At 37.8% G+C, this 19,178-nt stretch overlaps 1 protein-coding gene across 1 annotated transcript in view; it reads left to right on the top strand.

Moving 5' to 3' along the window:
* arfgef3 (ARFGEF family member 3) overlaps positions 1–19,178 on the top strand; it is a 61,219-nt gene that overhangs the window by 5,046 nt on the left and 36,995 nt on the right. Inside the window, exons 5-14 of the mRNA XM_039690503.2 lie at positions 1,031–1,099; positions 5,907–6,029; positions 7,638–7,683; positions 8,854–8,938; positions 9,664–9,768; positions 10,961–11,288; positions 13,808–13,920; positions 15,123–16,087; positions 18,190–18,356; positions 18,471–18,636. Coding sequence (XP_039546437.2) covers positions 1,031–1,099; positions 5,907–6,029; positions 7,638–7,683; positions 8,854–8,938; positions 9,664–9,768; positions 10,961–11,288; positions 13,808–13,920; positions 15,123–16,087; positions 18,190–18,356; positions 18,471–18,636 — 2,167 coding nt within the window. The remainder of the gene's footprint in view (positions 1–1,030; positions 1,100–5,906; positions 6,030–7,637; positions 7,684–8,853; positions 8,939–9,663; positions 9,769–10,960; positions 11,289–13,807; positions 13,921–15,122; positions 16,088–18,189; positions 18,357–18,470; positions 18,637–19,178) is intronic.

The raw sequence follows: 19,178 nt of genomic DNA, 5'->3' as shown, positions 1-19,178 counted from the left end.
CACTGAGTTACATCATTATAAAAGTAACTAAATACCAGGGAGAGTAACTATTGTATTTCTTTAAAAACAAACAAAAGGAAGTGCAAATATGTTAAATAACTTGGATGCCCCCAATATAACAATAAAACACACTAAATAGAAAACAAATATGATTATAAAACATTGTAAACTAATCGACAATATTTTAATGTTGCTGTGGGACATTGTGAGAGACACCTATTTAATTGAAAATATTATTGTAATCATAGTGGAACAATAAAACACAATATATTGTTTAGAACTTTTAATATTTATTGCTCAACTGGCCAACAAATAAGTCTAAAAATAAATTATGCTTTTTAAGAAACGCCCCAAAAAACAGTAATACAAAATATACACACACACTTTGTAGTGCAAATTAAAATGATAAAACTGTCACACAACTGGTAGACATACTGTAGTGTTTTCTTCCTCACAAACGTAAACAGTTTAAAGGGATAGTTCACTTTGAAATTCATTTTTGGTATGTTTTATCTTACCTCAAGGGCATCCAAGATGTAGGTGTCTTTGTTTCTTTGATATTTTTCGGTCAAACCGTTCTTGTTTGTCAGTCATATCATGCAGGTCTATGGTCACCACCTCAAAGAGCATGCACAGAGAAGTCCAAATTAAACACGATTTAATGACTCGTAAATGTAAGAACATATTGATGGCCTAAGACACGAAACGAGCGGTTTGTGTGAGAAAACGAACAGTATTTATATCGTTTTTACCTCTTTTGTAACGTCTTTATTCCCATCACTGGTGATTTGTTCTGTGGAGAAAAGACGTTCCCACAACTGAGCTGGAATAGTCGGTGTCAAAAACAGTGTGTTGCTGCTTCTATCCGGCGTAATGAATTCAGTGTCAGCTCTGCAGCTGTCGTGTAATTGGACAGATTTGCAGCATTACTCGCACATGTGTGTGTGTGTGTTCCTCATCTCCCGTTTCTAATCCTGAAGTGTCGTTCGAGGGGCTGTGATATTAAACGCTAATGTTCTTTCTGTTGTAGGTCCTGCTTTGTGTCACCTACTCCTCTACATTTGAGATCAATGGACACAACATGTTGAGGATTGCTGAGGTGAGACTTGCTTTAGTGACGTTTGACTGACAGAATGAGACGTCTGACGTGACTGGTCCTTGCGCTGGGAAGATGTGCTTTAATGAGGACGATGCAGCAGTTCGTTTCGGGTCACACTTACACAGTGGCGTTCCACAAATCGCTTGCATGCAAACCCTGAGAACGTGATCGCCTTCGATTGCCTTCATTTGACTTTTTCCTGTTCTCTGCTGAGATTTCTTTCTGTCATTTTAGGAGCATTAAAGACCATACATACCATATTATTTCAACATTTTCATAACAATAGTGGCACATTGCAACTATTTTTCATTGCAATTTTACAAAAAATAAATAAATAATAAGTTAATTTTCATTAATTTAATTAGAAAAAAACAACAACATCAGTCATCGATGCAAAAGCCTCTAAGTGCCATTTGAAATTTTCTTCTAGAATGATCATTTTTATCAAGCTTGTATATTTAAGTTCAGTAATTTCGCTTAAATTGCAATGAGGATTACCTATTAATTGTTATTTAAGTGAAATTACTGAACTTGAATATATAAGCTTAATATAAGAAAATTTCCAATGGCACTTAGAGGCTTTTGCATCTGAACTATATTATTTAAAATATATATAGAATAATAAGGTATTTATGCACCATGACAGTATTTATTGTACCACTTTTTTTTGCAGATTTAAAGGGATAGTTCACCCTAAAATTATAGTTTTGTCATCACCCTCATTCGTCTTACTTTCTCTCGTGGACCACAAAAGAAGTTATTTTGAAATATGTGTTTTTTGTCCATAACATGAAAGTCAATGGGGTCCAATGTTGTTTTGGACCCCATTGACTTTCATTGTATGGACATAAACATTTGAAATATTATTCAGCATTGTTTGTTTGTGTGTATTTTGCTGAAGACAAAAGTCATACAGGTTTGTGAATAAATGACGACAGAACTTTTATTTTTTTAATTACTTTTATAGACCCTAGTTTTTAAAAGTTAGTTTCTCTCATGAGAGTCAAAATAAGCTGAAAAAAAAAATGTAAGACTAAATTATGCCGCGTCTGACCCGTCTAGTGTCTGGCTCATGAATGGTGAGGTATCTCTTTAATAGTGAAAACTGTTTCTACACCAAATTTTATTTCTTTTTAGTCTCTTTGTTTGCATTTGTTGTCCTTTCCCACTAATTGTCATGGTAAGGGTAATTTTAGATATGAACCATGCATGCGGATTTGATGTATTCTGCACATTTCAGACAGTTGCATGCTAAGTGATCAGATTTCACACTGGTTGTCTGTGCAGACTGGCGTCTAACTTTATTATCTTGCCCCTGGTTGGCCATAAACGGCTCATAAAAGCACATCATCACGTTTAATGTGTCTGGTAGCGGCAGACTGCTCTTATTTTCACACAGGACTGTTGAGGAGCGTAGGGAACAGGCCATAAACATGAGGCTTGTGCAGTCATACACACAAATCTTTATAATCCTCACCCAGCTGTGCATTCAACTATTTTAATGCATGATGATAGTGCATTCAAGTCATTTAATGCACAGCTAGCCGTGGGTTATGGCGCTTATACCATGGTCATTTGTCCGAATTTTTAAGTTCAAGCTGTCATTGATGTTTGCAGCACTAAATGTGACTGGTAGCAGTTATTTTCATCAGTTACGGCTCGTTGGATCCAGCATTTTGCCCGCTTTGAGTTAGACACGGAGATAAAGCAGCGATTAGATTACATTTATTTGAATGAATTGAGAGAGAGATGCGTGTGTGAATTACCTGCGTCTGTGCAGCGTCATAAGACCTATTCGGATGGGATAAGTATTACCTGGTGACCTCTTGTCATTTGTAATAATTGCGGAGGTAGTCTGTGATTTTAATCCCGTGGGAATCGGCCATGTCTGTAATTTGTAAAGTATAAATTCCCCCGCAAATGACCGTCTATATTTCGGCGAACTGTGATAATATTAGTCCTGTGCGAATCGGCATCTCTGGGATTTGGCGGGGTCGTTTATCATTTTCTCAAGGTTTTTGATTCCTGTGCGCTTTTTTTATCCAACTTTCACGAAGAATGGAGTGTTTTGATAGTATTTTGGGTGTTGGGTCATATCGCTATACACCATACAACTATACAATTTGCTGAAAGATAAGGCTGAAAACCATCAGAAGAGCGATAACAAAACGAATGATTAGATGGAGATGGAAGAACATTCTTCTGTTTATGATATATCATACAGACCTACAATAACGACAAGACATTTCCAAGCAATAGCCCATTGACAACATATCCGGGAGATAAGTCAATAAATTTGAGTAAAATTACAGGCTTCGTTATCGCTTATGTGTGTGTGTGTGTGTGTGTGTGTGTGTGTGTGGGGGGGTTTGTAATAAAGTAGCGAAGCTATTTTATTAACATACTGTGCGGGATTGATGATGATAACATGTTTCTGTGTTTGAGTAGCACTATCTACATACTGTAAGTGTGTTAATATAGATCAGTGATTAAACTGACCTGTGCATTAAACGGTTAACCAGCCAATCAGATTCGAGTATTCAGATAGACCACGGTATAAAGAATAACGTGAGATTACAACATAATAACTAGGGCTGGGCAACGATTCGCATCCAAAATAAAAGTTTGTGTTTACGTAATATATGTGTGTGTGGTGTGTATAATAATTTTGTTTAAATAAATACACACACATGCATGTATATATTTAAGAAATATTTGCATGTATACACTTTATATATATTTACATAATTAATATTATGTATAAATGTAAATGTTTGATATATTAATAACACATTTTTCTTAAATATATACATGCATGCGTGTGTATTTATATCTACAAAATAATTCTACACACTACGAATATATTATCTAAACACAAACTTTTATTTTGGATGCGATGAATCGCGATTAATCGTTGCCCAGCCCTAATAATAACACAATTGTAGATTGTTTGTAAGGTATAAATAATAGAACAAAAGATATGACTACTGATTAAAGTAAAGACACATGATATTTGGAGGAGTTATGGTTGCCAAACGTTAATGCCAAACAGGTGCACTAAAAACACCTTGACACCATTTGATTAATTGTCATCGCAAAATTGCTTCTGAGAAAAGGTCTAGCCGCACTTGTTTGATGTAGTCTATTAGACATGCAGACGTTTGTGTCCAAATATTATTTAAGGGCTGCTAAATGAGTTGATTATTACCTATTCTTTTGACTGAGCGTTTGGATTTTATATAAGGCAGTTGTTTTTTAGTGAAACGGCGAAGGCCTTTCTCCTGACGTCTCACTTCCATCATGAAACTAATGTTCCAGCGGCGTGTCGTTGGTTGCCGTGGTTACAGGTACTAGTGCCACGTCTCGGATCCTTTTTCCACGAGCGAGCGAGCGAGTCACACGACGGCAGATGCTCAGCTCCGTCTTTCTGTTTGCTAATGGAAGATTCCCTCTCAGAGTCACTTTGTTGATCAGGATTAACAGAGAGATTTCCACGTCATAAACACACGCTTGCAGCAATCAATCAAAACCATCCATCCATCCATCCAACTCCATCTTTCTTTCTTTCTTTCTTTCTTTCTTTCTTTCTTTCTTTCTTTCTTTCTTTCTTTCTTTCTTTCTTTCTTTCTTTCTTTCTTTCTTTCTTTCTTTCTTTCTTTCTTTCTTTCTTTCTTCGTTCCATCCATCCATCCATCCATCCATTCTTTAAGTGATGGCCAACTATTTCAGTGCCCTTCGGTCCAAAGTTTTCCTTTCTATTTCTTCAATTAAAAAAAAATTCACCCCATCTAAATGTTTTTCTAAATGCATGTTATAGATCTTGTGAAGGATTCATTCATGTATCTGTTTTATGTAAAAAAAAAAAAAAAAAAAAAATCCCTAAAGAAACAACAGCCCCCGTGAAATCCTTTTTCCCGAAAAATTCCTTTTTTCTCTATTACATTTTTTTGGGATTCCTATTTAATGGTTCAAATAAATTATAGTAATCTAAAAATAAAAAAATTCATTCTGATACATTCTGATAAAAAACAATCATGTCTAATCAATTGAATAATATCGTAAGTATTTTTTTTACGATAATAAGGCCCTATAAAATGCTTTATTTATTTATTTATTTATTTTTTTGTGGAAATTTTTTTTTCTGGCTTTATGTACGAATTCAAATGTAAAACATTTTAATAAGTCTTTTAAAATGTAATCAAATGAAAATGAACAAATTATATTTTTGGCAAACACAGTACTTGCCCTACAAAGATTTACTGTTAAAACTAATACATGGAAGAATTAATTAATGATATTTTTTATTATATTTTTACTTTGAGAAGTACATTTCACTGTACAATAGTAATATGTTTCTGTCAGTTTCTTTAATTTTGATGGGTTGACGTGAAGAGCATTTCTGTGTGTATCTGGAGATTGTTTTCTCAAGTGGAAAGTGACTGTCAGAGTGACTCCGGAGATGAAGTTCATGTGTTCCTCAAATAGTGAGACGGCAGAGGCTGAAAACACATGCCTTCTAGCTGTAGGACCCGTTTAACCATTTAACCTTTTTCAATCATGTCCATGATTGTGTGTGTGTGTGTGTGTTCATATAGCAAGTGCCAAAACCTTAACCAAGTTTCGTACCATTCTGATGTAGTTAAAAATTCTAAAAAACCATAAAATCAAAATGATGACGTGCAAAATATCTACAGTGGCTTTAAAAGGGAATGATGGTACCTTTCATTGCCACAGCGGAACAAAGTCAGTTTGTCATGGTGGATATTAGAAGTTGCTCAATCTCGGTTGCGTCTTTGTGTGCCTCCAGGTGTGTATCGAGACGTACATATCGAGTTGTCATCATCGCAGTATCAACACAGCGGTCAGGGCCACTCTCAGCCAGATCCTCGGAGACCTCGCTCTACAACTACGCCATCGACAGGAAAACACAGTGAGTCATGTTTCACAGATCGCAAGCACATATCTGATCTCTTATTACACTGCTCTCTGAAATATGCTTGTGTGATTGGTCAGTGGTGGCATTCTGTTGTCAGATATGTTGGTAACACTTTACAATAAGTTCTCATTTGTTAACATTACACACATGAATGTGCTGTGAGTGATATACTGTTTATGTTTTATCTTTGTTAATGTTGTTAATAAAACTTCTCAGGTAATTAATGTAACCATGGTTCCCTGAGAATAAGGAACGAGACGAGGGAATGCCTCAGGCTTTACTGGTGTCCAAAGCATATGTATTAGGGATGGGCAACGATTAATCACGATTAATCGCATCCAAAATAAAAGTTTGTGTTTACATAATATATGTGTGTGTAGTGTGTAGAATTATTTTGTATATATAAATACCCACACATGCATGTATATATTTAAGAAAAATGTGTTATTAATAAATCAAATATTTATATTTGTATATAATATTAATTGTGAATAAATATATATAAAATATATACATGCACATATTTCTTAAATATATACATGCATGTGTGGGTATTTATATATACAAATTAATTATACACACTACACAAACATATATTATGTAAATACAAACTTTTATTTTGGATGCGATTAATCGTTGCCCATCCCTAATATGTAACCATACATATTAAACCATAGACTGTAAAAAATAAGCCCAAAGTGGGCAGAGCCGGCTGTCGCCATCTTGGCAGCGCGTCACTCCCGGATAACCGGAAATGGGGTTAAGAAAGAGGCGGATTATCTAAGGTGACGCAACGCTTAACAGACAGCAGACAAACAGCTAGCTGCTATCCACCTGTCACTCAAGTGACCAAGCCCTTAATTGCGCAGAACTTTAAGGCTTAATATAATTAAAACGGATGAGTTATAAAAATATTCACCCCCCTCACAGTCGTCACGAACGGCAAAATTAGCAATATGGACCAAAACCACTTATTGCACCAGGCTGTAAACATGTTTATTTCTGCTGTAAAGTTGGGCATTTTAACAAGAGGAGTCTATGGGATTGACTCTCTTTTGCAGCCTGTCCCTAGTGGCCAGTCGATGAACTGCAGTTTAAGTCACTTCCGTGTCGGATTCGCAAGAGAGGCCGGATGGTTGCCGCTCTGTTTAGACTCAGGTTTCAGACACCAGAGTTGCCGAGTCATTCCCGATAGCGCCCTCTAGGGGATGCAGTGCGAGTTCCAAAGGGAAATACATTTGTTCAGTGTTTGTTCATGTTTTAACAATCTAATTAATAATCACAAATTTTGATTTAAAAAATGTATTCGTAAATGTTAAAGTTAAGATTAATAAATGCTGTAGAAGTAGACGATTTGTTTATTCTTTGTTAACAAAGGAAACCTTGCTGTAAAGTGTTATGAATTTTAATTTTTTGTATAATGACCATCTTCCTGAACAATCATAGCTGAACTCAAATCAAGATTTATTTTTTGTTAAGTAGCCATGTAATAAGCTACTCTAATTTTTCATTTTTAGATTTCTTAAACATTTCTTGAATGTTAAGCTTGATTTGATGTTACGAAATTGGCATTTTTTAATGAGTCTGATTGGATTTTTACAGGGTTTTGATGCCGAGGAACGTTGCATTCCTGTGCACCAGCGCAAAGGTACTCACGCAATCAATAAGCCATGAAAACAAGCTTTCACTTGACGACGCATTCGTCAAACTGTCCGTTTAATAATTTTCATGTTGCTGATAATAAACCACAACCATTTTCATTGCTTAACCTTTACTGGTGATATCAGCTGCCAGTTAAAGCGGCTCAGCTCTTCTGGAATCTACAAACAAAGGACTCTCCTTTTTTAAACCGAGACTTGCATTGCCATCTCTGTGAGGTATACATGCAATGCTGTCTTAAAGGGATACTCCACTTTTTTTGGAAATAGGCTCATTTTACAACTCCCCCAGAGTTAAACAGTTGAGTTTTACCGTTTTAAAATGCATTCAGTCGATTTTCTGATATTTAGAAGAATATCAGTAACCAGACAGTTTCTGGTCCCATTGACTTCCATAGTAGGAAAAAAATATACTATGGAAGTCAATGAGACCAGAAACTGTCTGGTTACTGATATTCTTTTAAATATCAGAAAATCGACTGAATGGATTCGAAAACGGTAAAACTCAAGTGTTTAACTCTGGGGGAGTTGTAAAATGAGCCTATTTCCAAAAAAGAAGCAGAGTATCCCTTTAAAACTGGGCCAAATTAAAGGTGCAGTAAGTGATTCCTGTAGGGTTAGGGTTATATTGTTGTTTTTAATATTTGAAATCACTGAAACAAACACGCCCCTTCCCAATAGAACCACGCCCCCATCATCATAGCTCCGCCCCATGCACATCCCCCATTATGAGTGGACACACCCCTTACTGCTGATTGACTACAAGTGTGTTTTAGTGCCACTTTCAACAGTGTTTCAGAAATTGCTTACTGCCCCTTTAAGGTATTTTAGAAGGCAGTATACACATATGTAGTTGGACGTGTGCTGAAATACAAAGATAAAATGCAGGAGCTACACATTTTTTAGTGTGTCTTTTAGAGTCTTTTAGGCTATTCTGTCCCATGAAAACCTAGAAGAATAGATGCCTGAAATTGCTGTTTAGATAACTGCTCATTAGGTTCAGATCTATAATGTTTTATACATAGTCTGATTTATAATTAATATTCACAAAGTTTTTTTGAGTGCAGCATAAAACGTAATGTTATATTTTTAAATTGCTTGCTTACACTTTTTATGTGGCAATTATTAGTTATTTATGTAAATGTTATGTATGTTTTCAGATGTCTCTCCCACTACTGATGCGCTGTATGAAGATGTTGTTATGGTGCTCACTGTTTTCTGTGACAAACTGGAGTCTGTCTCAAAGTAAGCTTGACATGTCATTAACTTGTAGTCATTATTAGTAGACTAGTATTAGTGATGACTATTGTTAGGGGTGTGTGTAGATGAGAATCACTTTTACTATAGAAATTAATGAGCAAAATCTCAATTAATGCATGATTGATGCGTCAAATCGTGTGTCTAGTTTAGGAGAGGAGTGCTAATACTTTTCTAATCTGTTTTATGATTTTTGCCTGATGAAGAATAAAAGGGCATGAAAAACCCATTGACTTGCATTAAAGGCAAAACACAAGCCATATATAGACTTGAAATATGTCACTTTGCATGTAATGAGTCTATATAATATATTAGTTTCACCTTTTAAGTTGAATTACTTAAATAAATGAACTTTTGCACAATATTCTAATTTTTCGAGTTTCACCTGTAATATAGTCAATGCTGACTTTGAGCAAATCTGTTATACTCTGTGTCAGAATATGCCTACTTCCTTACTATATAGTTGGTGAAAGTAGTATGTCTGAATTAGACAGTGTTAAGTTGGCGAACAAAGCCAACATGACGGATGTAGTACACAGTGCACACAGATTTTATTTATATTACATACATTCATGCTTTATTGAATGCACTTTTTAAAATGGTAATTATGAAGTTTGTTTCTCCTCTAATGTTGTACCTACTCGGGCAGTATGCCATTTTGCAAGTGCGCTAGCGTTTCATCACTGTGACGAGAGATGTGTGTTCTTCTTCAGTGAAAACCAGCTGCTGCAGTTGTTGTACCTGGAGTGTATTCTGTCTATGCTGAGCAGCTGTCCTCCCACAATGCACCTGCATCGTAATTTCACTGACCTCATCTGGTGAGACTTGTTTAAATCAAGGATGTTGACAACTTTATCTAGTTAAACATAGCTCAGCTTATGCATAAATACTACTTTTTTATTTGAAATATTTTCTAAATCGCATTAAATTAACATCAATTGACAACCCTCATAATCATACGTTTTACCATATGATTGCAAGTGTGAATTAATGACTTTTTAAATGTGCATGTTTTAAGCTTACACTGTAAGTGTGAAAAAAAGGCAAAACATTGTCTAATTAATTAATTAATTAATATGAATTCATTAAATTTTCAACTATTTGTACAGCATGTAAGTATTAGCGTTAAGTTGTGGCATATATTAGTGTGAAACAGCTTCTGGAATGAGAAACAAAATGTAGGCGGGGCTTGATTTTGTCTGTGGGGAATTGATTGGATGGTTGTGGTTTGCTATTGGTTGATCTCATGTGAGTGACAGGTTGCCCCGCCCTCATCATCATCAGAGAAGAGTAAGAGTAAGTTATTCTGATTAAAAATGATGAGGCCCATGAATTAAAAAAAAAATGAATGTGAACTGATATAATAACATTTATGATAAATTAGGGCTGTCAATCGATTAATCGTGATTAATCGCATCCAAAATAAAAGTTTGTGTTTACATAATATATGTGGGTGCACTGTGTATAATTATTTTATATTACTGTTTACACACACATGTTTGTATATATTTAAGAAATATTTTCATGTATATACTGTATATATAATTTATATTATATATAAATATTTAATATATAAATAATATTTTTTCCTTAAATATACATGCATGTGTGTATATATATATATATATATATATATATATACAAAATAATTATACACAGTGCACCCACATATATTATGTAAACACAAACTTTTATTTTGGATGCGATTAATCGCGATTAATCGTTTGACGGCCCTATGATAAATACTAAAATAATCCATAAAAAAAATTAAGAAATGCCTTTTTTGATTTCATACTGACTAAAAAATGATGGTCTAAAAGTATTCTCCACCATAACTCAATGAGTACTAGCAGGGTATATCCAAAAAATGATATCAATGTACAATATCCAATAAACGCGTCTATTTTTTTTGTAAACGCATAATCTCAATTTGTGTTACTTTGGACTTACTAATTGATTATTGTGATTCTGAGAGAAGCATGGTCATCAGTGTGTCCTGTCTGTACACAGGAAGCAGTTGTGTCCGACTCTGGTGGTGATTATGGGAAACCCCGCGAGTGATAAAAGCATCAGCTCCGCCCACGGCGGGCCGTCTCAGGACTCGGACGCGGCCCCGGGGTCAGGGGTCTCGGACCAGGGCCGGGGTTCTGGCTGCTCGTCGAGCGCTCCCGGCATGATCGGGCCCGTCGTTCGCACCATCTGCTATGTGGCCGCGGAGTTAGTCCGCCTGGTGGGCTGTATCGAGTCCATGAAGCCGGTGTTGCAGTCCCTGTACCACCGTATTCTGCTCTACCCCCCACCCCAGCACAGAGTGGAGGCCATTAAGATTATGAAGGAGGTGAGGAATCACAAATGAGACTGAGACACACCAAACTGACAACAAAGAACTAGCTTCACGTCACCAGCGTCTGGGCCACAAAGTTGCGCTTGAACAAACTTCGACTTCCATTGAATGTTGCCAGACGTACGATAATTATCATATTTGTACGACCATTTTGGTTCCGCTTTATATTAGGGCTGTCAGTTTAACGCGTTATTAACGGCAAACCAATTTTAACAGCGTTAATTTTTTTATCGCGTGGTTAACGGTCTTTTTGTCCTAGCAAACTTTGTAGTTTTTTCACATGTTTTGCAACAGGACGGCATGCGTCCTGATCCATTTCGGCGTCTCGCGCTCTCGTCATCCACTCAAAGCCAGCTCGCAAGCCCAAACGTGTGTTTGCGGCGTGCCTGTTGTTTTGTTTACGGTCTAGATCCGCTTGTGCTTTGGGCAAAGAAGCAACAAAATGTCCTCGTGCAGCGCAAGCCATTGAAATGAATGGGTTTCAGATCGCAGCGCGAGGACGTTTTGTTCCGCACACACTCGTTTCGGCTTGCGAGGTAACGTTTTGAGTGGATGTCGAGCGCGAGACGCCGAAATGGATGCCCTAAGATAATGAATGGAAAGTTTACTTTTAAAAAGTTGCCAAATTGTCCCATTGACAAGACCAAGTGATCTGTGTTTTGTCGTTGTGAACTGAGCGATCATCATCGCAGCACGTCCGAAACACCGCTTGATGATGGCCAAGCAAACACACACACACACACACACACAGATGATGCGAATTCTCCACCCCCTCGTCAATATCAGGACCTCGTCAGTATTTCTTTCACCCTTTTATTGATCAGTGTTACATTGTGTGAGAGATTATTTGTATATATTAGTGTGAAATTGAGCACTATTCCAAAGTTATTTTCAATAATAATAATAAAAAAAAGATTTGCACTAAACAAGCCAATCCACTTTCCCATGTTGATATTTTTAATAAAAAAAAATAATGTAACAAAAAGAAATCAAAAGACATTTGAATAGAAAAAAATGTGCGATTAATCGCGAGTTAACTATGACATTAATGTGATTAATCGCGATTAAATATTTTAATCGTTTGACAGCACTACTTTATATCGATAGTCCATCCTTCTAACTATAAGTAACTTTGCAATTTCGACTAACTGTCATTAGAGTATGACTACTCTAGAGTCAAGTAAAGTGACTACAGATACAGAGGGCTCTATCTTGGACCCGGCGCAAATGACTCTGTACACCGACGCATGTATCGTTCGTATTTTGCACCCGTGCAAAGCGAACTTTTCCCGCCACAGACGCACGTCAGTAAACTAGGGAATGAACTTGCGCTCCCTGGGCGGGTCGGCGCTAAAAGGAGGCGTGTTTCGGCGCAAACAATCCCTATTTTGCAGTTCCAGAAACAATTGCGCCACTGACCAGAAAAAACTCCAGTCTAAAGTCAGTGGCGTTGCGCGTACATTCAGATGCTATTTTAAGAGCGCATGCTTGGCCATATTACAGAGTGCGAACAACACACACACGCTGTAGATGATTCTCTCATCTACACAGATGCATTTTACTTTATGCAAATGATACTTTATTATAAGGAAAACTATTAAAACACGAGGGAAATCATTGTTGTGTCCATGACGATGGGAAAAATAGGCATAAAGCTAACACATTTACCCAAATTATTATAAGCATGTTTAACCGAAGCTAATTTAGGTGTGTTTGTCCCATCCCCAATGTCACTTCTCTTTCTTTTACGGCCCTGACGAGAACATCGATCTCCTCGGCTGTGAACTGATTGAATTTGCTCCATGGAACAAGCGCACCTCGTTCATCACGCTCTTAAAGTGAATGTGAGATGACGCTCTTATTGGTTTATTCCCGTTACGCCCCAAACCACACCTATGAATAATGAAGCTACTTCAGACCAACCCCTTTTAAACTTGCGTCAGACAGGCGCAAGAGTCAGTTATCCCGCCGGTAAAATAGCAACAGTGCCCAAGACCCGCCCACAAAATAGAGCCAAGAGATTTGTGCGATTTTCCGTAACGTGTTTCTCCGTATTTACAGTTCTTTTCAGCCTTTAGCCACTGCTTCACTGGAAACTGAGAATAACTCACTCCAACTAAGTGTTTAGTCTTTGGATTCATGCACTCGGGAACAATACAGGTCCTTCTCAAAAAATTAGCATATTGTGATATTTGAAGTTCATTATTTGAACTTTATCACAATATGCTAATTTTTTTAGAAGGACCTGTACAAGTTTGCTAAGAAGAATTTCCTACTAAAGCAAGGGGGTATTTGATTCTGGTAAGCATTTCCATAGCAGACTAGGACTTGTTGTCCTCTTTTGTAAAGTCATTTAAATGCTGTTGTGGATTTTTTGTTGTAGTTTCCCTTCACGCCTCGAGACGTATACCAAAGTATGATGACTCTCGCTTCTAACAACCCCTGAATTGTGAAAGACATTCATATTTGAGTGTACTGAGGTTTTGTGTCTGTTGTTCCTCTCGCCCCTGCAGATTGTGGGAAGCCCCCAGCGCTTGTTTGACCTGGCTGGTCCATGCCTTATTGAACCTGAGACGAGAAAGAGGTCTTTCTCAAAAAGGAAGTCGCATCTTGATCTTCTCAAACTGTAAGCTATTTTGTTTCTAATTTATTCTAAGATTAATGTACATCACTTTTCAGACTAGACAAACACGAATTGCCAACATGGGTAACACACTGATCCGAGCAAACCAGATGAACATGTCTGTTGATTAATGTTTGTCAATGTAGAGTAATTGGCCTTAAAGGAGTAGTTCACTTTAAAAAAAAAAACTTTTGCTGAAAATTTACTCACCCCCATGTCATTGTCATCCAAGATGTCCATGTCTTTCTTTCTTCAGTCGAAAAGAAATGAAGGTTTTTGATGAAAAAATTCGGTCCCACTTTATATTAAGTGCCTTTAAGTACTACGTACTTACATCGAACAATAAGTACAATGTATTATTGTGTTCCTGTTGTATTGTAAAACACTTTTGCTGCTATTGAGGTGTGATAGGGGTAAGGTTAGGGACAGGTGTGGTGGTATGGGTAGGTTTAAGGGGAGGTTTAAGTATAAGGGATGGGTCAGCTGTGTAATTACAGATGTAATTACATAAATTAGTTACAGCTGTAATTACATGCTGGTATTTTAAAAATATAAGTACAGTGTAAAAACATGTATGTACACAATAAGTCCATTGTATCAAATTATTAGTTTCAATGAAAGTACATAGTACTTAAAGCCACTTAATATAAAGTGGGACCAAAAATTAAATTTTCTCCATATAATGGACTTCAATGGGGTCCAAACGACAGTTTCAGTGCAGCTTTAAACGACACCAGACGATGAATCTTTTTTCAAGTCATTTCGTTCGTTGAATGAACGATATGACTCAAAAAGCTTTGTTCATTTTGATGAACGAGTTCGAACAGGAGAGTCACGAACGTGCATCACAGAACAGAACAGAGCAAGGCGAGCATTTGTGCTTATAAAACTTAAACTTTATTTATTTGTTTTTAAAATGACCGCTCGTTTCGCTTGATAAGACCCTTATTCATCGTCTGGAATCATTTAAAGCCCTTTGAACAGTTTACACTGAAACTCTCATTTGGACCTTGAACCGTTTGGACCCCATTGAAGTCCATTATACGGAGAAAATCCTGGAATGTTTTCATCAAAAACCTTCATTTCTTTTCGACTGGAGAAAGAAAGACGTGGACATCTTGGATGACATGGGTTTTTTTTAAAAGTGAACTACTCCTTTAAGTAATTTTTACCAATGAGTGCCACCATCTTCCCCATTTTCTCAGGGTAATGGATGGTATAACAGAAGCATGCATGAAGGGTGGAATTGAGGCGTGCTACTCCTCCGTCTCCTGCGCTTGTGCACTATTGGGTGCTTTAGATGAGCTCAGTCAAGGGCGTGGCCTGCAGCCAGACCAGTCTCGAATGCTGCTGCGGCGATTGGATGATCTGAAGGAAGGGGCGGAGTCAATGCGTGAGCCTGTAGAACTCAACGAAGCTGATTTCCGCTGGCAGCGGCGCGTGCTTTCGGCTGAGAACGCCGCCTGGGAGACCAGCATCGCCGAACGCAGCCCTGACATCAGCATCAGCGTCACGACCGACACGGGCCAGACCACTGTAGAGGGGGAGATCGGTCAGACCACTCTGGAAGGGGAAATGGGCCAGACCACTCCAGAGGATTTTGGGGAGGGACAACGCCTACCTTCGCCGTCTACCGGCGGGGCCGCGGATCTCCCCGAATGTGTACGAGACAGTGGCGTCCCAGAAGCCCCGTCCGGCACGGCCCCTCCCGATGTAGTGCAGCGCAGTCACGGCTTAGCCTACCCTGACATCACCAACTTTCTATCTGTGGAGTCTCGGACACGCTCGCACGGCTCACGGTACAGCGAAAGCAACTTCAGTGCGGATGAGCAGGAGCTGTCGCGCTATGAGTTCGATTCGTGTGACCAGTACTCCATGGCTGCAGAAAAGGACTCGGGACGCTCCGACGTCTCCGACATGGGGTCTGACAACTGCTCTCTGGCTGACGAGGAGCAGACGCCGCGGGAGTGTCCGGGCCACCGTACGCTACGCACGGCTGCTCTGTCCCTGAAACTGCTGAAGAACCAGGAAGCAGATCAACAGAGCGCCCGGCTCTTTGTGCAGTCTCTGGCTTCACTCCTGCCTCGCCTGCTGGGACTGCACAGCACCACCGATGTAGACGTGTCCCTGCAGAACTTCTCCACCACCTTCTGTTCGGGTCTGCAAGCAGGTAACATGCCGAATGCTGTCTACAATAATTAGCCCTTTGACGGTATTCATCTATGAGTCACGTCCTGGGCCTTCCCAGTCAGAAGTGACCGGAGGCCTAGAAATGAAACTTCTTTCATCCCAGTAAAACCAATGCAATTTATTTTTGTTCTATAATATTTATTCTTTTTAATTTAGTATTTTGAGACAATTTGATTGAATTTATTAATATTTATGCAATATTTATGGTCTATTTTTTGAATGGAAATATATATTTTTCTATATATATATATATATATATATATTTTTTTTTTTTTTTTAAATATTAATGCAGTATTTTTGTTTAATTTAGAATCTAGGACTTCAGAAAAAAAAATTTTTTTTGAAGAAAATTAGCACCATCTGGTTACATTAGAGAGAAAAAGCGTAGAATCATGGTGTAACCACTAGATGACATGTACAGCTCTCTATGGAGAGGCATGTGAATTACCCAGCTGTTTATGAACACATTTTTTTTGGGGGTGGATTTGAATATATCATTGAAACAATCTCATAAACTAATTCTTATTAAATTTGTAAACAAAAAAAAAACAAAAAAAAATGAATTTTTGTGTTTTTGTCAATTTCCCATTCATTTCCTATGGGGGTCATTTTTGACCAAAGACCAAAATCGTGACTAATTTTTTTTACGACCACTTAGCATGCTCGGATCATGAACTCAATTTTTGTGTGTGTCCACATACCTAATGCCAGAAATGTCACCAAGTTTCGTAACATTCAGATGAAGCTGTGATTTTTAAAAATTCAAAACAGATTTTTTGTAGTCTGAATTTATTGGTGTGTATGTGTAAAAAATTGTGATTGTATGTGTGTGTGTGTGTGGGTAGGTGTAAATTTTTTGCACTCTTGATGTTGTAGAGTGTCACCCCTTTTCTGCGGTGTACTTCTTTTAAGAATCATGGCCGATTTGTAGATTGTACAAACAAAAATTCAGAGAATTTTAGTTTTTTTGTAAATTTCCCATTCATTTCCTATGGGTCGGTCATTTCTGACCGAAGACCACGAGTGTGACTATTTTTTTTATGACCACATAGCCTGCTCGGATCATGACCTCAATTTTTTTTTGTATTCACATACCAAATGCCAAAAAAGTCACCAACTATCATAACCTTCCGATGAAGCTGTGATTTGTTTGCAAATGCGTTTTTTGTTTGAGCGCCCCCAAGATGTGTTTTACTGTAACTTCAGAAGCTCCAAACACGTGAGCAAAAGCGCCAATCTCATTGGTTAGATAGTTTTTGACGTAGCGAGTCAAACTAAAAAAACGAACCCGAGGCGTTTTTTAAAAAATGACGCTTTTATGCGTGGCGTTATACACGTCGGTGTGCACACTCACATTGGCTCATTCAACGAACGAAATGAACGAATTGACTTTGAACAGGAGAGTCACGAACGCACATTTGAGCTTGTAAAAGCTTTTTTTTTTAAATGAGCGCTCGTTTCGCTTGATAAGATCATTATTCATTGTCTGGAATCATTTAAAGCCCTTTGAACGGTTTGCACTGAAACTGTCTTTTGGACCTTGAACCGTTTGGTCCCCATTGAAGTCCATTATATGGAGAAAAATCCTGGAATGTTTTCATCAAAAACCTTAATTTCTTTTCGACTGAAGAAAGAAAGACATGGAAATCTTGAAAGACATGGGGGTGAGTAAATTATCAGCAAAAGTTTTTTTTTTAAAAATTGAACTCCTTAAACATTACAAAAACACTTTACCTTTGTCATTGGTGAATCTTGAAAATCATTCATAATCTTGTCATCGTCAGACCTATGGTTATTGGCCTATGCCAAAATGGCCAAATATCAGTAGTTTTTATTCAGGCTGGGTAATTTATGAATTCTGACGTTTAGTTGAATCCCCCTTTAAAGGTTCGTTCACCCCAAAATTTGTACTTACCCTCATGTCGTTCCAGAAGCCCATACGACTTGCGTCATATAAGATATAATATCGAGGTATGATTTAGGTCAACACACATACATAGTGCTCATCAAATCTGGTAAACAGAAGCTCAGACTTGCCTGAATGGATGTAATATGATGTTATTATGTGGTCTTATTCTCCAGGTGGGGTTCATTCTCCAGGTTTCGAGGGCAGTGAAAACCTGAACTGTCAGGCTCTGATGAATGCGGATGGATTGTACCTGGTTTCCTATTATGCTTTACTGCTCAACCTCAAACTGTGCTGCTGTGACTTCTACCACAGGAAACCCACGTCTGCTCTGGTGTCTTTGGTACTCCTGCAAACCTGCTTTATTTACCATACACTTGAAATATCTCTGAATTAACTGAAGGCTGGCCCACACAATCTGCTGGTGATGTTGAATGAGCTGTGTGTGTGTGTGCAGAAGGAGTTTGTGCGTCAGATCCAGAGCAGTGGGGTTCTGGTGGTTCTGTCTCAGGCCTGGATCGAGGAGCTCTATAACCAGGTTTTGGACAGGAACCTGCTGGGAGAGGCGGGATACTGGGGCTCGGCAGAGGAGCAGTCTTTACCTCTCATCACCATGCTCACTGGTAATAATACTCCTTCGTGTGTTATGAACTGTGGAGGTCTCAAATGAGCAATTATTGGTTCAAACCCTTGGTGTGAAGGATTAAATATGTAACATATACAGTCAAACAAACATTTATTCAGAGACCTTCAACATTTCTCACATTATCACAGTTTATTCGCTATAGTTTAGAAAATAGTAATGAAATATGAGCAGAACTCAGTTGACATTTCACTGGTTTTGTCCGTCCTGCTGTTAGACTCTCACAGATGAATTATGTTGAATATCTGTCAGCTGTTAAATTTAACTACACAATTACAATATACCAGTTTCGGTCAACCCGATTACCAAGCAATTGTTAATTTTGCTCAGTCTGTGGTGTAAAAAGTTCGCATTAGCAATTCAAGAAAATATGCTTCAGCAAAACATGGGCAGGTCAAAGTGTCTATAATGTTTGGTCAAATAATGTTTGGTCCCATATTTTTATCAATTTTACCGGTTGTTACTGTATTAAGAATTTTTGGGTATAAAATGTCACAGTTTACTTTATTTTGCTCTCCTCAG

The sequence above is a fragment of the Pimephales promelas genome, chromosome 11 (genome assembly GCF_988280905.1).
Source record: "Pimephales promelas chromosome 11, fPimPro1.hap1.1, whole genome shotgun sequence".
In the NCBI taxonomy this organism is placed as follows: domain Eukaryota; kingdom Metazoa; phylum Chordata; class Actinopteri; order Cypriniformes; family Leuciscidae; genus Pimephales; species Pimephales promelas.
This window is presented reverse-complemented; position numbering and strand designations above follow the sequence as displayed.